General features: G+C 40.3%; 1 protein-coding gene across 1 annotated transcript in view; it reads right to left on the minus strand.

Annotated features, from left to right (window-relative positions):
• ADARB2 (adenosine deaminase RNA specific B2 (inactive)) overlaps positions 1-18,139 on the minus strand; it is a 599,017-nt gene that overhangs the window by 159,187 nt on the left and 421,691 nt on the right. Inside the window, exon 4 of the mRNA XM_070729429.1 lies at positions 4,739-5,637. Coding sequence (XP_070585530.1) covers positions 4,739-5,637 — 899 coding nt within the window. The remainder of the gene's footprint in view (positions 1-4,738; positions 5,638-18,139) is intronic.

Raw genomic sequence — 18,139 nt, forward strand, 5'->3', positions numbered from 1 at the left:
TATATTATATTATATTATATTATATTATATTATATTATATTATATTATATATTATAATTTATTGGATTTATATGTCTTCCGTCTCCGAGAACTCTTGGTGATGAGATTTGTTCAGTTGGAAAAAAATCAAGAGTCCTTTGAGCCACGTTCAGCTCCTGTGACTAAATGGATACATTTATAGAGTTTAGAAACATAAATTCTATATAACTCTATATAAAAATATAGAAATAATTTTCTGGATTATTGGAAGAATCCTGTAATGCAAGAGAAAGATTATTTTCAGGTTTTGGTTATAGTTAGGATTGGAGTTTTCATTAATTCTTACTTTGGCCTGTTTTTTAATCTATATAGCATAAAAGCTTCATTACAATATAATAGGTTTGATTTCTTTCCTCCTCTAATATGTCATAATTCTATTTTCCTTTTCCTTTCACTATTCCACTACAATATCAATGTAGTGATACGTGGCAGTAATAAGTTCTACTGATGCAAAATTTCCATTTACATACATCTTGTCCCAGAGTCTGCTGGGACAGTGATAGCTATTCAAGATGTTTCTTCAAAGTATTCTAAGAAAGCATTGCCTCCTTTCTTTCCCATAGCTCACCAGAATCTCTACAGATAAAAGTAATTTGTTTCCCCAAGACTTTCATTGTCATCTTTCATAACTTGGGATGACTTTGTCTGTTTTGCAAGCCAGCTAGATGCTTGTGTTCCACTGAAACAGGGGTGGGCTGCTGCCTGGACGTGGGGCAATGCAGTGGGGTAGCGAAAATGGAGCTCCACCCTAAAGTACCCAATTTGCACTGAAAGATGTTGAAAGAAAATGCAGGGCATCCTGCATAAGCCACGCCCACAGTGTGGTACTAAAAAAAGTTTGGTAGCCCTTCACTGCACTGAAAGATACTGAAATTCCAGTGAAGGAAATTATAGTTGCTGCAGATAAGCAAATCATTTCTTTACTAATACAATGATACCTTGTCTTACGAATTAATTGGTTGCAGGACAAGGTTCATAAGGTGAAAAGTTCGTAAGACGAATGCTGCGATTTCGCTGAGGCTTCCCTCACTGGGAAACCCCACCTCCGGACTTCCGTTGCCAGCCAAAGCGCCCGTTTTTGCACTGGTGGGATTCTCCTGCAGCATCTCAAAATCTGGAGTGGGGGTTTCCCATGGAGGGGAGCTTCAAGGGAATCCCACCAGCACAAAAACGGGTGCTTCGGCTGGCAATGGAAGTCCAGAGGCATCCCAGTGGCAACAGGGGATTTGTAAGGTGAAAATAGTTCAGAAGAAGAGGCAAAAAAATCTTAAACCTCGGGTTCGTATCTCGAAAAGTTTGTATGACGAGGGGTTTGTAAGACGAGGTATCACTGTATTTAGGAAGAGGTCCAAAAGACACTCTTCATCTATCTATACTACTTTTTAGCCAAATGTATTATTGTAATAAGTGGAACAAGGCATGTACACACAGAGACACGCACACACAAACACACAAACACACACACACGCATCTGTAGATAAGCTGCCAATCATTTTTTAACCCAAATATCATGAAAACGTCTTCACCTACAGATAAACCAAGCTCAAAATTTTCATGTTTTAATTTTCACAGTTGATTTATCTGAGACCGGTGTATTTTTAAAGTGGTATTTGGATTAAAAATTCAACAGTCCATTTGTATATGGGTTTATCCCTCAAATATATAAGGGATATACAGGCACCTTGAAAGCAGAAGAAAAGACTACCAAACATATTTGCAGATTAGTACTTCCACAGAGAGTTAAATCCAATTTTGGAGTATACTTTGGCACCTAAAATTCTTGATCTATATAAGGTATATATAAGGTAACTTTTTCGGAATCCCATAGAATGAACAATTTCACAAAACATATTTCCCAGCTAGATTGGGTCCATCCAGAGGTTGATTAATCTTTCTGTTTTGGTTTCTGACAGCTTCTTATTTTTCCAGGCTTCATTGGTTTCTTCTATTTCCACATAAGTTTGAAACATTAAGACATAATTTTTATGAAAATTCATATTTTTTTCCTTGATTGTTTTTTTCTAATACACAAGTTTCTGTTCTATATACATTATTTTCATTTAAGAATTCCATTTTGTACATTTTCATTAATAAGTGGTTGATTTTGAGAATTGCTTTGCAAAATTTGAAGAATGGTGAATCTGGAAAGATAATCAAATGTTGGCTTGAGAATTGGTTCCAAGTTGGAATTTACAGAAGTAGGCTTGCACCTGTGAAATTTCTTCTTTGTCTCAGGTTCCAGCCAATATTTTTCTTTAGTTAAAACGCTATATACAGTGATCCCCCGATCATTGCGAGGGTTCCGTTCCAGGACCCCCTGCAACGAGCGGGTTTTCGCGAAGTAGCGCTGTGGAAGTAAAAACACCATCTGCGCATGCGCAGATGGTGTTTTTACTTCCCAGCAGCGAGGAGCCGAAGATTGGGGTTTCCCCGCCGCCCACGCCAACGTTCGCCTTTGACTTCGGGACTCAGTTGGTAAACCGCGCGGCTGTTTTAAAACGTCGCCGCCGGCATGTCCCGAAGCCAAACGAACCCGGGTGGCTGGGCGAGCAGCAAGCGAACAGCGGGTGGCCGGGTGAAGGGCGGGCGAGCGGCGAACGGCGGGTGGCCGGGCGAAGGGCGGGCGAAGGGCGGGTGGCCGGGCGAAGGGCGGGCAAGCGGCGAACAGGGGAAGACCCAGGGAACCCGCCCAGCAGCTGATCTGCCCGGCGCCATCTACGCATGCGTGCCCATAGAAAAAAAGGGCGCGCATGCGCAGATGGTGTTTTTACTTCCGGGTTCAAAAATCGCCATATAGCCGTTTCGCAATCATCGGGAGCGCAATACCTGGGGGATCACTGTACTCTGCTTCCCAAATGTAGCCATTTGGGAATTACTTTACTATATTTTTGAAATGATGTGTGGGGAAGACTCATAGTTGATATTTGCTCATACTACCTTTAAATAATTTTTTAAAATAGTTTTGATATATAACTATTTTTATTCCCTTTATATGCATCTGTTCTGTTGATGCACATAAACTGTTTAATTCGACCACTTGGTTCCACACATTTGTTCAATGAACTTTGATTTTGGGGCCAGAAATTGGTTAGAAAATGTCAAACATGGTTTTTAAAATAGGTACATTCATAGTGCGCAAATACGTAATGCTGTAATTTGTGTAATGCATTTTAACACAGAATAATGTACAAAGTTGACTGTGCTATAAAAAAATAACCCATCTAATTCAACAAGTCGTGTACTGTACAAGGTAAAAATGAAAGAAAATGCATGCTAAGGTTAGTTGATTTGGCATCCAAAGTAATTTTTTAAAAAAAATCTACAAACCAGAATCAAAATTGTCAGAAGATTGAAATGAAATACAGTAGTACCTCTAGATACGAGCTGCTCCACATGCGAGTATTCCAAGTTACGAGCTGTGACGCGAGCGAAATTTCTGTTCGACACCCGAGCTCAAATTCGGGATATGTGCCGAGCTTCCACTAGGTGGTGCAAGAATCTCCTTGCTTCCAGTTATCTCGGCGCGAAAAACAAAGTCTAAAGTCATTCATTCAAGATGCGAGTTGATCGACTTACGAGCTCGGGTCTGGAACGAATTAAACTTGTATGTCGAGGTACCACTGTATTAAAATTGAAATATTATTTCCAACACCAAAACTAGGTTACGCCTCAAATAAACAAATAAATATGAAGCAAAACACATCTCTTGGAAGATTTTCCATGCAGATCATAGATCTTATTTTGCAACCCTAAAATACCACATGAATACATCTTTCCTCTACTTTACGTATAGTCGGTAAATTCTAACATAAATGGGAAAAATCTGAAAGCAGATAAAGATCTCAAGGAAAAACTAATAACAGGACTCTATTTCTTCCAACTTCCTTTTCAAAATCCTAGGAAAAGCAAATGAAATTTCGCTTGAGTGGGAGAAGAGTTCAAGACAAAATGGCTATCAAGAAGGACAACGCTGAAAGAAAATTCAGGTAACAAAATCAATCAATCAATATAGCCTCATCACAACTTATTTTAGTTACTAACTAAAAACTAGCAACACTTTCAGAGGACACAAAAATTGAATTGTTTTCTTGCTTCAGCACCCAAGTATGCTACATGAACATATAACCAGCAAAACATCACCAGCCTTTTCCCTTTATCTCATTGAATTGATTGACAACCATTCTCCAGATATCTTTAATATTTGTCTGAATTCTGGGGATGAAACCTGGGAAGTAGACATGTTGTACATTTTAAAGAATTATGCCCTCTTTGTGTAACTGTAACTCAATAGGGGGGGGGATTAAAAAGGATACAACCGCCACATCTTAGTTATGATCTCTTTCTTAAGAGCAAATATACTTTGATAATAAAAACAAAAAGAGGGGTCTACATTCTTTACATATGGAAATACTATTAATATGCAGCTGAAACATTGAAGATTCTTCAAAGGTCTCTACGCTCAACTTCCTTTTTATTTTTTTTAGAAATTAAGTCATCTGGTGGCTCTTACTTATGCAAAAGGAGAAGAAAATGCCAACGTCTTTACACATAGCTTCAGCAAGGAAGGAGACATTGCTGAATCACAGCACCCTCTGGGCGAGCGTTCTGATAAAGTCGCAATTTATGGCTAGAACACAAGAAATCACATTAATTTTACAGAATCCCTTCAGCTCGGTGGTGGCTACCTCAGAGCTCTCACCTGTGGCAAATGATTACATTTGCTCCTGCTGGGAATGAGACTGGGCAGACGAATGTTAAAGAGGGCCTGCAGCGCAGCCTGTGCTGCTTGACCTTTAGCCAGCTTCTTGCTACGTCCCGAGCCTTCAAATGTTCTCCCATCCACTCTCACAGCCATCACAAAACTCTTGATGTGCTGCTTCTCCACAGTCTCCGAAAGGCAGACGTACCTCAGTCCAGACCGCAGCTCATTGAGCAAAACCACTGGGTTCTTTTCGCTCCTGGCCATCTTGTGCTTGTTTTGTTTAGGGTGGCTAATGAAACCCAACGTGTGGTAGAGTAGCTTCCCTTGACGGCAGGCCTTGGAAAGCAATTCATTGTTAACCGGAGTACAGACTGAAAATTCCTTATTGTGGGTGGACGGTTCAAACTCCTTGAACAGAGTGTCTGGAAAGTCTTCCAGGTCTGACGTAAAGTCTGTAGATGGGTTGAAACAATTTCCCATAGCAAAGTGAGCTTGAGATGCGTTGGGAAACTGCACGAATGACTTGAGGGCTTGTTCAGCAGCTCTCATTTTGGCTTTCTTTTTTGTTGGGCCAGTGCCTTCGAATGTGTGTCCATTGACCTCCACAGCAACTGCAAACACTGGGGCATGGACAGGGCCTGTTTGGGAAATCATTTTATATTGTAAGCCAGGTTTAAGTTCGTGTAGCTGAACCAGGGCATTCTTTGGTGTCACGGTCCATGAGATCTTCTTGCAGATGAGCTGAAATTTGCAGAAATGTCCATTGTTGCCCTCTTCTAGAGGCCTTTTTCTTTTAACCCTGGAAGCTGCTACTCTTGATCTTTCATTAGAAGTGACTGAATGATCTTCTAAATTGCCAATGTTACGGTTCTCCTTTATTTCAGCACTGCTTATATCTGTTTGGGGAAAAAAGCAAAAAAAAAAAAAAAGCCCACTAACATTACTGGAACTAGTGCAAAATGTACACATAAAAGTTCAAAAGTATTGGTATAAATCTTGAATGAGTTATTATTTTATTAACCGGTTTGGCAAAAACCTAGTTAAATGGATACAAATAATTTTCTTTCTTTATTTAAATATGTGGATTACAGTGGTACCTCTACCTAAGAATGCCTCTACTTATGAACTTTTCTAGATAAGAATGGTATGTTCAAGATTTTTTTGCCTCTTCTCAAGAACCATTTTCCACTTACAAACCTGAGCCTCCAAAACTGTAACCAGAAAAGGCAGGAAGAAGCCTCCGTGGGGCCTCTCTATGAATCTCCTGGGAGGAAACAGGGCCTCCACCCTTCCTGTGGTTTCCCCAATTGCACACATTATTTGTTTTTACATTGATTCCCATGGAAAAATTGCTTTTTCTTACAAATGTTTCTACTTAAGAACCTGGTCACGGAACGAATTAAATTTGTAAGTAGAGGTACCACTGTATTAAGTGTTGTAAGGCTTACAATAGTTAGCATTAAATATCTTTTACACACATTGCTAAATTATTACCCTACCACAAGATGCAATACTGACGGCTAATAAACATTGTTTTTAAAAGGGATTAAACTAATGTATATAAAGTAAGCTCATTAATCAGTACAAAACAAGATGGCTGTATATTACAGCCAGGATCAAGGTCACCATGAACATGTATCTGAATACCATCTCCTGGGAAAATAGCTATATCTTACTGGTGAACTTCCCAAAGACATCTGGCTTAGCAATCACATAAAACGGGATGTTGGACTGACTATACAGTCATTTACGTTAATCCAGTAATGCTCTTACAGTCAATGTCAATGAATGATTCCAGGAGATAATTAATGCTTGAGTGGGGGCAAAATGCTGCCTGCTCTGATACAGGTTGAGATGAGTTCTCTTTCAAAGAAACTCACCCTGATAATTTGATCATCTTTTTACAATTATGACTTGTAATTTCCCTTTCTGTAAGGAAGTAGTTGAGAAGGCAATGGGGAGCTACCAACTCAGAAAAATCTAGATTGTTTAAGAAACAAGATAATCTAGATCAGTGGTAGGCTGCTAGGCATGCCTAATTGGGCTCATCTCCGCAGCTCTGGAGGTACTGTGAGTTTGAGTGGAATTATGTTTCTGCACGTGTGCAGGTAGAAAACTCGCGACAGAGATGCAGGTGTGCCCATGTTTGTGGAAGCAAAAAACCTCACTGGAACATGGGCACATCTGTGTCTCCATGCACAAGTTTGCTACCTGCACAAGCACAGAAGTATAATTCCGTTCAAACTCATGGTACCTCCAGACACAAGCCCAATTATATTTTTCAGTCAATATTCAGGCCTGTTTATGGGACTGAAGAACATTAGTTATTTGGGAGAATGACCATCAGGATCAGGTTCTAAGGCAGTGTCCCCCCACCCCTCTGGCCTTCTGCAAGGCCTTAAAAACTAAACTCTGCTGGCAGGCTTGGGGCCATTGAGTGTTATGTCTGGCTCCGACCAAAGTATATGGAATGACTGTTTTTAAGTATTGGGTTTTAGAATTGTTATACAGTGTTCCCTCGATTTTCGCGGGGAATGCATTCCAAGACTGCCCGCAAAAGTAGAATTTCAGCAAAGTAGACATGCGGAAGTAAATACACCATTTTTGGCTATGGACAGTATCCCAAGCCATCCCTTAACACTTTAAACCCCTAAATTACCATTTCCCATTCCCTTAACAACCATTTACTCACCATTATTACTGGTACTCACCATTGAATAAGACACTTAGTGATCCTGATATTTATAAACATAATTATTTATTAACAATAATTATTTTTTTGGTTATTTATTTGCAAAAATTCTTAGTTTGGCGATGACGTATGAAGTCATCGGGTGGGAAAAACCGTGGTATAGGGAAAAAAAGCAAAGTATTTTTTAATTATTATTTTTTGAAAAGCTGTGGTATAGGCTATTTGCAAAGTTCGAACCCGTGAAAATTGAGGGAACACTGTACTTTGTATTTTTGTATCTATTTGCTGTCAGCCACCCTGAGCCTGTGGAGAAGAGTGGCATAGAAATCTAATTAGTAATAAATAAATAAATAAATAAATAAATAAATAAATAAATAAATAAATAAATAAATAAATAAATAAATACCACCAGTTCAAAACAACATTTGTTTTGCCAGTTGGCTTAGAGGACTAATTCAAAATCTCAGGTTTTTCCCTTTAACGCTCCACCATTAAGTCACATCAACTCTTGCCTTGCCATAAAAGAATCTGCCTATCATCTGGAAAGGGCTTGCTGGTAATCCCTCTCCATGCAAGGTAAAAGTTGTTAGATCTTTTGTAATATTGCCTAAAAGGTAAAACGATTGCCTTCTACAGATATGCGCAGTTCCAACTCTCCTTGCAATCTAAATCGAGTGAAAGAGGCCTATTCCATTTAACCTTTGTTTTAGATCGGGGTGTCAAACTCAAGCTGGGGGATCCTGGAACCACCCAATGGGGATGCTTGATTTTGCCCCAGGGGGCTGCCCAGAAAACAGCAAAGGACCTACCCGCGGTGCCTCCGCCAGTGAAAATGGAGCTCATGAGGGTCATGTGCAGCCTTCCCAAACTCCATTTTCATTGGCAGAGGGTTGTAGGGAAACCATTACAGCCGAAAACAGAGCTCATGAGCCTGTTTTCACTGAAAGAGTGCTCAGGCCATCACAGACACCCCCAACAAGAGTGACATCCACCTGGCCACGCCCATCCTGGATCTCTGAAGCCAAATACAACCCTGATGCAGCTTTCAATCAAATTGTGTTTCACACCCGTTTTAGACTGATTAGGGTACCATGACAGCTGGGCACTTATAAATGTATTGTATTTGTTTAATTTACAGGGATTTTTTGATTTGCTCTTCACTGCCTAAAGTCTTTCAAGGCTGGGTAATCTTCAAGAGAGCAAGCGAGCAAATACATAAATTGTGCAGCAAGTGCTTCCCTCTGTGGAGGTACAGTATGATTTGTAGAGATAGTCCCTACAACCACAATTGGGACAGGTACTTTCTTTTTGCCACTTTTTGTTGTGAAGTAAATCATTGCAGAAAGTCCAGTTGTCTCTTGATTGTCCCAGCTTTGGGACAATCATTGCAGTTTTTAAAGCAAAACCAGTTTCCCCGATTGAACTTGCTTGTTGGAAGCCTCCTGAGAAAGTCACAAAGAATTATCTTGCGGCCCAGGATGCTCAACTATTAAAAATATATGTCAGTTGCCAAGCATCTGAATTGCGATCACATGACTGTGGGGATTCTGCAATAGTTGTAAATACGACTAGTCATAAAACTCTTTCCCTCATGCTGTTGTACATTGGAAGAGTTGCTAAACAAATGATTGTAAGTTAAGGATTACCTTTATCTGAAATTTAAGTCCAGATAAAGTACTGTAATTTTTGGAGTATAAGATGCACTGGAGTATAAGACACACTTTTTGGAAGAGCAAAACAAGGGAAATTTTTTTTGCCTCTGACTCCCAGCAATTTGCCTTCCAGCAAACAGCAAACAGTACAGATGGTATACACTGTTTGCTGTGTATTTCTGTGCATGTGTGCCTGACCCATAGAAATAGCAAAGAATTGAAGAAATGTACATTATGGCAGTATAGTAATGCCAGAAAGTTTCCTTCCCTGACTCCTTCAAATTATTTAAATATATCTACCCCAAACATGACTAAGTCAATGTTTAACTCATCTGTCTTATCTTAATACTAAACAGGACACGGTTACATTTCAAATTATACTTTTACAGATCTTTAAAATCGATGTGGCTTTCTGGAAGTATAGTTATTCTCTGCTATTTAAAAGAAGATACAATACCACTGGGCCTCTCCAGATCAAGCATTTATTTTAAAAATCTTCTTCATTTTGTTTTCTAGAACAATAATAAAGCAGTCTTTAACAATAAGTCTAATAATTTGAATATTCTACAGACATTTATAGTTATTGACTTACCTCCTTGCATCCAGTTCAACAGGAAAAAAAATCTGTGCCTCTCTCCCAACAATTTGCCTTCTTGCAGCTAGTTTCACTTTCATTTCATCATATGGCTTCAGCCTCAAATCCGCGAAGAGTCAGGAAGCTGATAATGAGTTGTTTGGCTTAACAGGCTCTGTACTGTTTGATGCAAGGAGGTAAACTTCTGGGAAGCAGAGGCCAAAGGACGGGGGTGGCTGGGTGAGGCTGTATTTGGTGTATAAGATGCATCCATGTATTCCTCCTCTTTTGGGGGGGTTAAAAAGGTGCATCTTATACTCTGAAAAATATGGTAGTATGTCTGTCTGCCTACTACCCTGGTTCAGAATATAATCGTCATTCTTCTGCTTTTCATATAAAGCCTTTTAATATAGAAATGCCCATTTATTCAATGTCTACATAAAATGAGTAAATTAACCCTAAATCTAGACTAACAAAACACAATTGCTGTATACATCCTATGTTGCGTCTGTAATTCTATGGTTTAATATGATAGCAGGATCAGGGGTGGGCAGCAGGCAGGACGGAGTGTAACGCAGTTCCACTGGTGGAAATGAAGCTGCATGGCCAGCTCCAGCTGACCAGTGGCAGTCACTTCTGGGATTACCAATCTTGGCTAGGTTCTCCTTTTGTTCCCTGCTGCTGCTGCGTCTGCACTCCTTGCTTTTTTCCTCTTTCCTCCTTCCTGGCCTTGGTTGAGCTTCCTTCTCTCCTGCCTGGCTCCCCTCCAGCCTCATGTGACCACCTCCCGAGGCCAGGAAGGAGGAAAGAGGAAAAAAGTGAGAAGCGTGCAGCAGCAGGGGAAAAAAAGGAGAGCTGAGCTGAGCTGCACCAAAGCAATCTGGGCTGTGGTCTTTTTCCCCTTGCAAAGCCCTCACTCTGCCCACAGCTGAGATGAAAAGGCATCATATGGCAATAATAACCATGTGACTCTGCCTTGGCTTTCCAATTCTGAGGCAAGGAGTGACCCAGGAATGAGAACACGGGAAACACAAAGCAAATTGTCACCCCAGAGAGCGACACTGGTGAGGTTGTAAGTCGAGGACTTAACAGTTTACTTGAATGATGATGATCGTTCAAGCCACTCCCACCTGGTCACATGGCCAGCAAGCCACACCTACCCAGTCACATGACCATTAAGCCACACCCACAAAATAAGCGACACCCATAACGTGGCAGTAAAAATTTTGGCAGCCCATTACTGAGCAGGATGCATCATGATCATCATCATGATCATCATCATCATGATCATCATCATGATCATCATTAATTAGACTTGTATGCCGCCCCTCTCCGAGGACCCAGAGCATCCCACAAAAATTATACTATATTATAACATGCTGAGATTTCAAATAATACAGTAAGGTATGTTGGGTTTTAAACAATACAATAAGAGCCCAGCCATAATGTGTCCCTGGGATGGGCAATTACCACTTTCTATACTAATTTAAAACTGATCTTCCCTCCCCACTCAAAGCAGACACAACCTATTGTTTCCAGTCATGTTATTCCTAGAAAATAATTTAGAAATGTAGAACGTTTACCCATCTCCCCTCCCGTTTTAAACAGTTTTACTGAACCAATCATTGTAGACAATGATACTGGAAGTATGAAGAGATAGGTAACTCTTGTTTCCAACTCTTGTTTCAGGTTCGAAAAGAATTTGTATTGATTCTGCACCACTGAATAGGAAAACACAAGGGGTTATTTGTATTTATAATTCATATTGCCTTTCCCAATCTCTATTCCCCTCTCTTACTTTCATAACTGCATGGTTTGTGAACAGAGTAAATTCATCTTTAAGCTGCCACATACTTTCATGAACAGACTGAAAGACTGATTCTGATAATACAAAGTAAATAGCACCCTTTGAGACCTGAGAGTTCCTGTGACCTTAACAAAATATATTTGTTTCAACTTGGTGCTCCCCCAAAACTCCTGGGATTAGGCACCCCAGAATTCCAAGCCACTTTGGCCGGACTAAAAATTGTACCTGGATGTTTCCAGTTTAAAGCTAACATTCTGTTGCCACACTTTACTGGTTCTTAAATTAGATGACAAGGTATTCTGTCAATAATAGTCCTGCTTTGAATTGTAGTTTTGACTATTTTAAGAATTGTCTCAGAGTTGTGGGAACTGTAGCTCTTGTGGGAGCTCTTGTCTGGAGGAGGAGAAAATTGAGGGGAAAAATCTTGACCAGATCCTAATTTAGAGAACCCGGTTGGGGAAAAATATGTTTTGTTTTGCTCTTTGCACAGCATTTTGGGGAACTTGATTTTATGACCTCCTTCAAATATGATCTATGGCATATATCTACCTGAACTGTCTACCTGGATCAAGAAGTGTGATAGAACAGAAACATAAAGAAATTTCCATCGCTCTCTCTGGCTGGGCAGCTCTGTGTATTATGACTACAATGTATGTGGACCAGGGATGAAATCCAGCAGATTCTTGATAAGCAGTGGCGGAAATTTTGAATAATTTGGAGAACTAGCAACTGGCTCCAGGGTGAGGTAGATAATGGAGATTTTGCAGTATCCTTCCCCAAGCCACGTGTTCCAAGCCACACTATGCTCACAAGCCACGCCCACAGAACCCGTAGTAAAAATAAATGGATTTCACCATTGATGTGGATTAATTATTTAAAGCAATGGTTTAGATCAGTGATGGCAAACCTATGGCATGGATGTCACGGTGGCACGCAGAGCTATATTTGCTGGCATGCAAGCTGTTGCCCTAGCTCAGTTGCAACCCCACATGTGTATGCTGGCCAGCTGATTTTTGGTTTGCACAGAGGCTCTGGGAGGGCGTTTTTGGTTTCCAGAGAGCCTCAAAGGGATGGGGGAGGGCATTTTTACTCTCCAGGCTCCAGGACAGCCTTTGCAACCTGGAAAGGGTGAAATATGAACCTACTGGGCCCACCAAAAGTTAGGAAACAGGCTGTTTCTGGTTTCCAGAGGGGCTCGGGGGGGGGGGAAGCTATTTTTGCCTTCTCCAGGGATTGAATTATGGTTGTGGGCACTCGTACATGCACGATATTGTGCATATATGCTCTTTCGGCACCTAAGGGGAAAAAAGGTTCCCCATCACTGGTTTTAGATCAATAATTTGGTCTAGAATTAAATTATTTTATGCTTCTACTTTCCTTCAGATGGCCAGATATTATATTCTTTAATAAGCATTCTTTTGATGCAGAAAAGAAAAATAAAGTAAAAATAAAATGAGAATTTGTAATCACTTGGGTATCTGGTCAGCTAGAAAAGCTGTGGTATGTGGGATAAATTTTGATGGTATTCTGTAGGTGTGTTCCTAAAGTTTCTAACCAGTTCTTCGGAACCTTTAGTAAACCAGTGGTGACATCAATGAGCTAGTTCTGTTGGTGCTGGTCTCTGGGTGCCACCATCTTGTTTTTGGCTTCTGCACATGCGCATAAACAAATTTAAGGTGAGTTTTCAGCACTGCGCATGCACAGACATGTGGCACAGCCTTGCGGCAAGCAATGTGAATGCAGCCATGCAGCATGGAGGTGGCAAGGTAAGTTAGAACCTACCCCCGGTTGAGAATGATTGACCAAAAAGATTTCATGCCTAAGGAAGGCCTAGTATTCACAGGTTGCTAGGCCAACACCTTAACTACTACACTAAACTGGCTTTGAAACTCAGAGGACATCAACTTGAATATCCAGTTCAATGCTACAATCCAAATGAAATCTTCCACAACAGACGGTAACCTAGCTTCTATTTCAACTCATTCAGGAGAATATGATCTTTCTAAATGACTAGTACCACTTATACTGCTCTTCTTTTTAACATTTAGTTAGAATTTGTCTGCCTGTAATTTCAATCTATCATTCCATAAGGGCTAGCAAGTCTTGGCCTTCTTTTCCTTTAGTTGTCTTTTTTTTAATAGAGCTAAACATGCCCACTATTTTCAGTCTTCTATAGCAGTGATTTTCAACCTTTTTTGAGCCGCGGCACATTTTTTACATTTACGAAACCCTGGGGCACATTGAGCGGGGGGGGGGGGGGGCTAAAAAAGTTTGGACAAAAAAATTCTCTCTCTCTTCCTCCCCTTCACTCTATTTCTTTCTCCCTCTTTCTCTCCCTTCCTTCCTCTTTTTTGCTCTCTTTCTCTCTCCCTCACTACCTCCCTCTATGTCTTTCTCTCTCTCTCCTTCCCTCCCCCCTCTCTCTCTTGCTTTCTTTCTCTCTCTTTCTCTCTATCTCTTTATCTCTCTTTTGTTTTCTCTCTCTTCCTTTCTTTCTCTCTCTTGTTCCCTTTCTCTCTCTCCCTTTTTCACTCTCTTTCTTTCTTTCTTTCTCTTTCTCTCTTTCTTTCTCTCTTTCTCTCTTTCTCTCTCTTCCTTTCTTTCTCTCTCTTGTTCCCTTTCTCTCTCTCCCTTTTTCACTCTCTTTCTTTCTTTCTTTCTCTTTCTCTCTTTCTCTCTCTCTCTCTCTTTCTCTCTCTCTTGCTTTCTTTCTCTCTAAGCTTCGCGGCACACCTGACCATGTCTCGCGGCACACTAGTGTGCCACGGCACACTGGTTGAAAAACACTGTTCTATAGAATTTATTTTTTCCATTCCTTGAGCACAGTTGCCTGCTTTTCCTGAAACTATTCCAGTTCTTTAAATCTTTTTTTTTTAAAAAAAAATATGGTGCCTAGAAATGCACATAGCATTTGGAATGGATTCTGTTCAAGGTGGAATAAAATAAAATTATGGTTTCCTATTATATAGAAACCATACTTCTATTAACACAGCCTTGTGTTTGGTCTTTATTCTCTTGACGTATATTGACCATCTGATCAATAGATTAACAATTCCATCTGGAATTGTTTTCACACTTAGCATACTATTATGAAAGCATGCTCTCTCTTCCTGCCAAAAATAATCCTGTATCTGTCTCTGTTAATTTTTTTCTGATTATTTTTCATTGAGAGGTTTTCATGGAAGTGCATTATTTGCTACGTAGTACTCATACACTGTCAAAGGACTAAAGAAAATAATAATTTTATTTTAGGGGAACTTAAATAATTGGTTCTTCCTATTCTAATTTGTTTTATGATTAAGAACCTGAATTCATTAAAAAAACAAAATAAATCAGGGGGAAAACCCAAACTGTATTAAAATGTTTAAAAGTCAGGGAAAAATCAGGTAAAAAAATTAATATAAAGTATTGCACTGCCTGGCAGAGTCAAGCAAAAATGAGCATAACTGTGGCAACAACTTCCTCAGCTACTGATATTTCTCCACGGCTTAGCTGTTTGATATGACATCATCTACGACCGTGTCTTAACTCAATCGCAAGTTACAGGGAAATGTCAGGGAAATATCAGGGAATTTCAAAATGCTTTCCGTCCGGACACCCTGAATTGGCAATGACTAGCAGAGTAAAATCTGCAGGCATTTTTCTACCAATGACTTCTTTGACATCTGGCTGATGTCAACTTTGATGGTGTCTAGTCACCATATATTTTTTGACAACCTAATTTCTTGGCCATGGACTTCCAGGCTTGTCCCAAACCTGAACAAATGGATAAGACCTGTTGAGGTAAGACTTTATAACCTATCTTGTAAAAAGCTTGCCAATTTTTTTTTAATGGAACGGCTTTCAAATACAGTGATACCTTGTCTTACAAACTTAATTGGTTTCGGGACGAGGTTCTTAAGGTGAAAAGTTTGTAAGACGAAACAATGTTTTCCATAGGAATCAATGGAAAAGCGATTAATGCGTGCAAGCCCAAAATTCACCCCTTTTGCCATCAGAAGCGCCCGTTTTTGCACTGCTGGGATTCTCCTGAGGCTCCCCTCCATGGGAAACCCCACCTCCAGACTTCCGTTGCCAGCAAAGTGCCCGTTTTTGCACTGCTGGGTTTCCCCTGAGGCTCTTCTCCATGGGAAACCCCACCTCCGGACTTCCGTTGCCAGCGAAGTGCCTGTTTTTGCGCTGCTGGGATTCCCCTGCAGCATCACAAAAATACAGAAGTCCAGAGGTGGGGTTTCCCATAGAGGGGAGCCTTAGGGGAATCCCAGCAGCACAAATACGGGCACTTTGTGGCAACAGAAGTCCAGAGGCGGGGCATCCCAGCGGCGGCGGTGGGTTTGTAAGGTGAAAATAGTTTGTAAGAAGAGGCAAAAAAATCTTAAACCCTGGGTTTGTATTTCGAAAAGTTTGTATGACAAGGCGTTTGTAAGACGAGGTATCACTGTATATTGAAAGCTTTTACCAAATGTAAGGGAAACAATCACATTAAGTGATTAATTTAAACCACTGGTGGGTTGTAAATTATTTACCCATCGGTTTGCATTTGCACAGATGAGTGGAGCCTCCCACCACTGATTTAAGCCAACTAATTAGCTTTACACTTTGTCATGACTTCATTTTTTAGGCTTGGTTCAAATGAGTAAAACGTGTTTCCCACATGAAACAGCTGTGATGGTAAGGTTATTAAACCCCAATGATTATTTGTTCCAAAAATCTTAATTTCATTTGATAGAATGAAAAGGACATTTTAACAAAGTTGTGAAGGTTCATCTTAGATTTCTTTGTTTATTCTTCCTTTTGTGAGTCCTTTTCTGGTTTCTGTCACTATGAGGACAATATTAGTGGCACAATTGCGTCATGAAGTGCTGTTGAAGTCTGTAATGAATCATTAAATAGCACTACTTTGATCATTGGGTCATAAGTCAGAAGAACTTCCCATCTTATTCTACATTGAAAGATATAATTTTATTCCTTTTAAAGGTTACTTTAGTATCTGTTGGCTGGAACACTTGGTGAAAAAATACATATGGAAATAATTTTTCCATTTCAATTATATGCAAAGAGGATGTGATCTATTCCTATATGAAGAAGGTATCTCTTATATTGGTGATGGCGAACCTTTTTTTTCAGGTGCCAAAAACACGTGTGCACACGCTATTGCACGCATGCGAGTGCCCACACCCATAAGTCAATGCCCCCTGCCCCCTGAGCATGCATGTGTGATTCCCCCATATGCTCCATCCCCTGTGCATGCACACATGACCCTCCCCTGCTCCCCCATTTCCCTACTTTGGGTGGGCCCATTAGATCCATTTTTTGCTCTCTCTAGGCTTCAAAGGTTTTCTTGGAGCCTGAGGAGGACTAAAGTGGCTCACCCCATGCTCCGGAGGTCCTCCAGAGGCCAAAACCACCCTCCCAGAGCTTCAATGCAAGCTGAAAATCTGCTGGGCGGGACACACATGTGCACTGGAGCTGAGTGAGGGCAATGGCTCATGTGCCAACAGATATAGCTCTGCATGCCACAGGTGGCACGCATGCCATAGGTTTTCCATCACTGTCTTATATCAACAGGCAGGTTGAAAGCCTGAAAGTTACAGACATGAGATTAAAAGAAAAGAAATACAGCTACACTCATAACATTTGTTAACATTCGTTCATAACATTTGTACATAACAAATGCATTCATTAACATCCTATTCTCGCAAACCAAATTCATGGCCATATTCCAATTTTATGAATCACTCTTTGTTTCTAAACTTATTGATTCCATTCAATATTAACTTTTTTGCTTTATCCCATCTCTTAGTATGTTATTCATCCTTCAGATATTTTATAATTCAATTGCCAATTCAATTTCCATTCATTCTCTCTATATTGAAGTTCTCATATAGCTCTTGTATTCATTCCACATTCATTTTAAACATTCATTCTTGATTCTATCTTTTTAAGTATTCCATTACCACGACATTCCACTTACCCAATTCTCATTTCCGTATAACAAAGTGAGTTCTTTATTTGACAATCATTCATTCCTTACAACAGGCCACATACAATTCTAGCTTCATTTGCCCATCTTTAAACTTCTTCATTCATTTTGCCATCTTTGGTAAGCATTTTACAAAGATGAACAAATTAATAGTAACAGTAGTGGTAGTTTAAGTAGATGTATAGCTACAACTAAGTGTAGTGCAGATAAATGAAAATGATATATATAAACAATTATAGCATACCTAGAGGTGGGTTCAGTTTTGGGCTGCTCCTGGTATGCCTAGAATTGCCAATCCACTAGTGGAAACAGCAAGTGCATCTGCGCATCCCTGCCACATCCCTGTGCACATCGCACAGGAATGTGCTTCTGCGGATGTGCAGAAGCAAGGAAATTGGTGAAAATCAGTGATTTTTGGCAATTTTCAGCCTTCCTTTGCTTCTGCGCATGCACGGAAGCAAAAAAAATTGTCAAAATCTCCTGCATGCATAAGGTTTTGGTGATTTTTACCTATTTCTTTGCTTCTGTGCATGTGCAGAAGCAAATTCTCATGCAGGAGTGCACATGCCCACTGCTGCCCAGGTGCGTACCCGATTCAGTAGGGAAAGGTAAGTGTGGCCCTTCACTGGGCGGGTTACTCCCAATTCGGACTGGTTTGCCCGAACTGGTGGTGATGTCACCATGACATCA

The sequence above is a fragment of the Erythrolamprus reginae genome, chromosome Z, assembly GCF_031021105.1.
Source record: "Erythrolamprus reginae isolate rEryReg1 chromosome Z, rEryReg1.hap1, whole genome shotgun sequence".
Taxonomy (NCBI): Eukaryota; Metazoa; Chordata; class Lepidosauria; order Squamata; family Dipsadidae; genus Erythrolamprus; species Erythrolamprus reginae.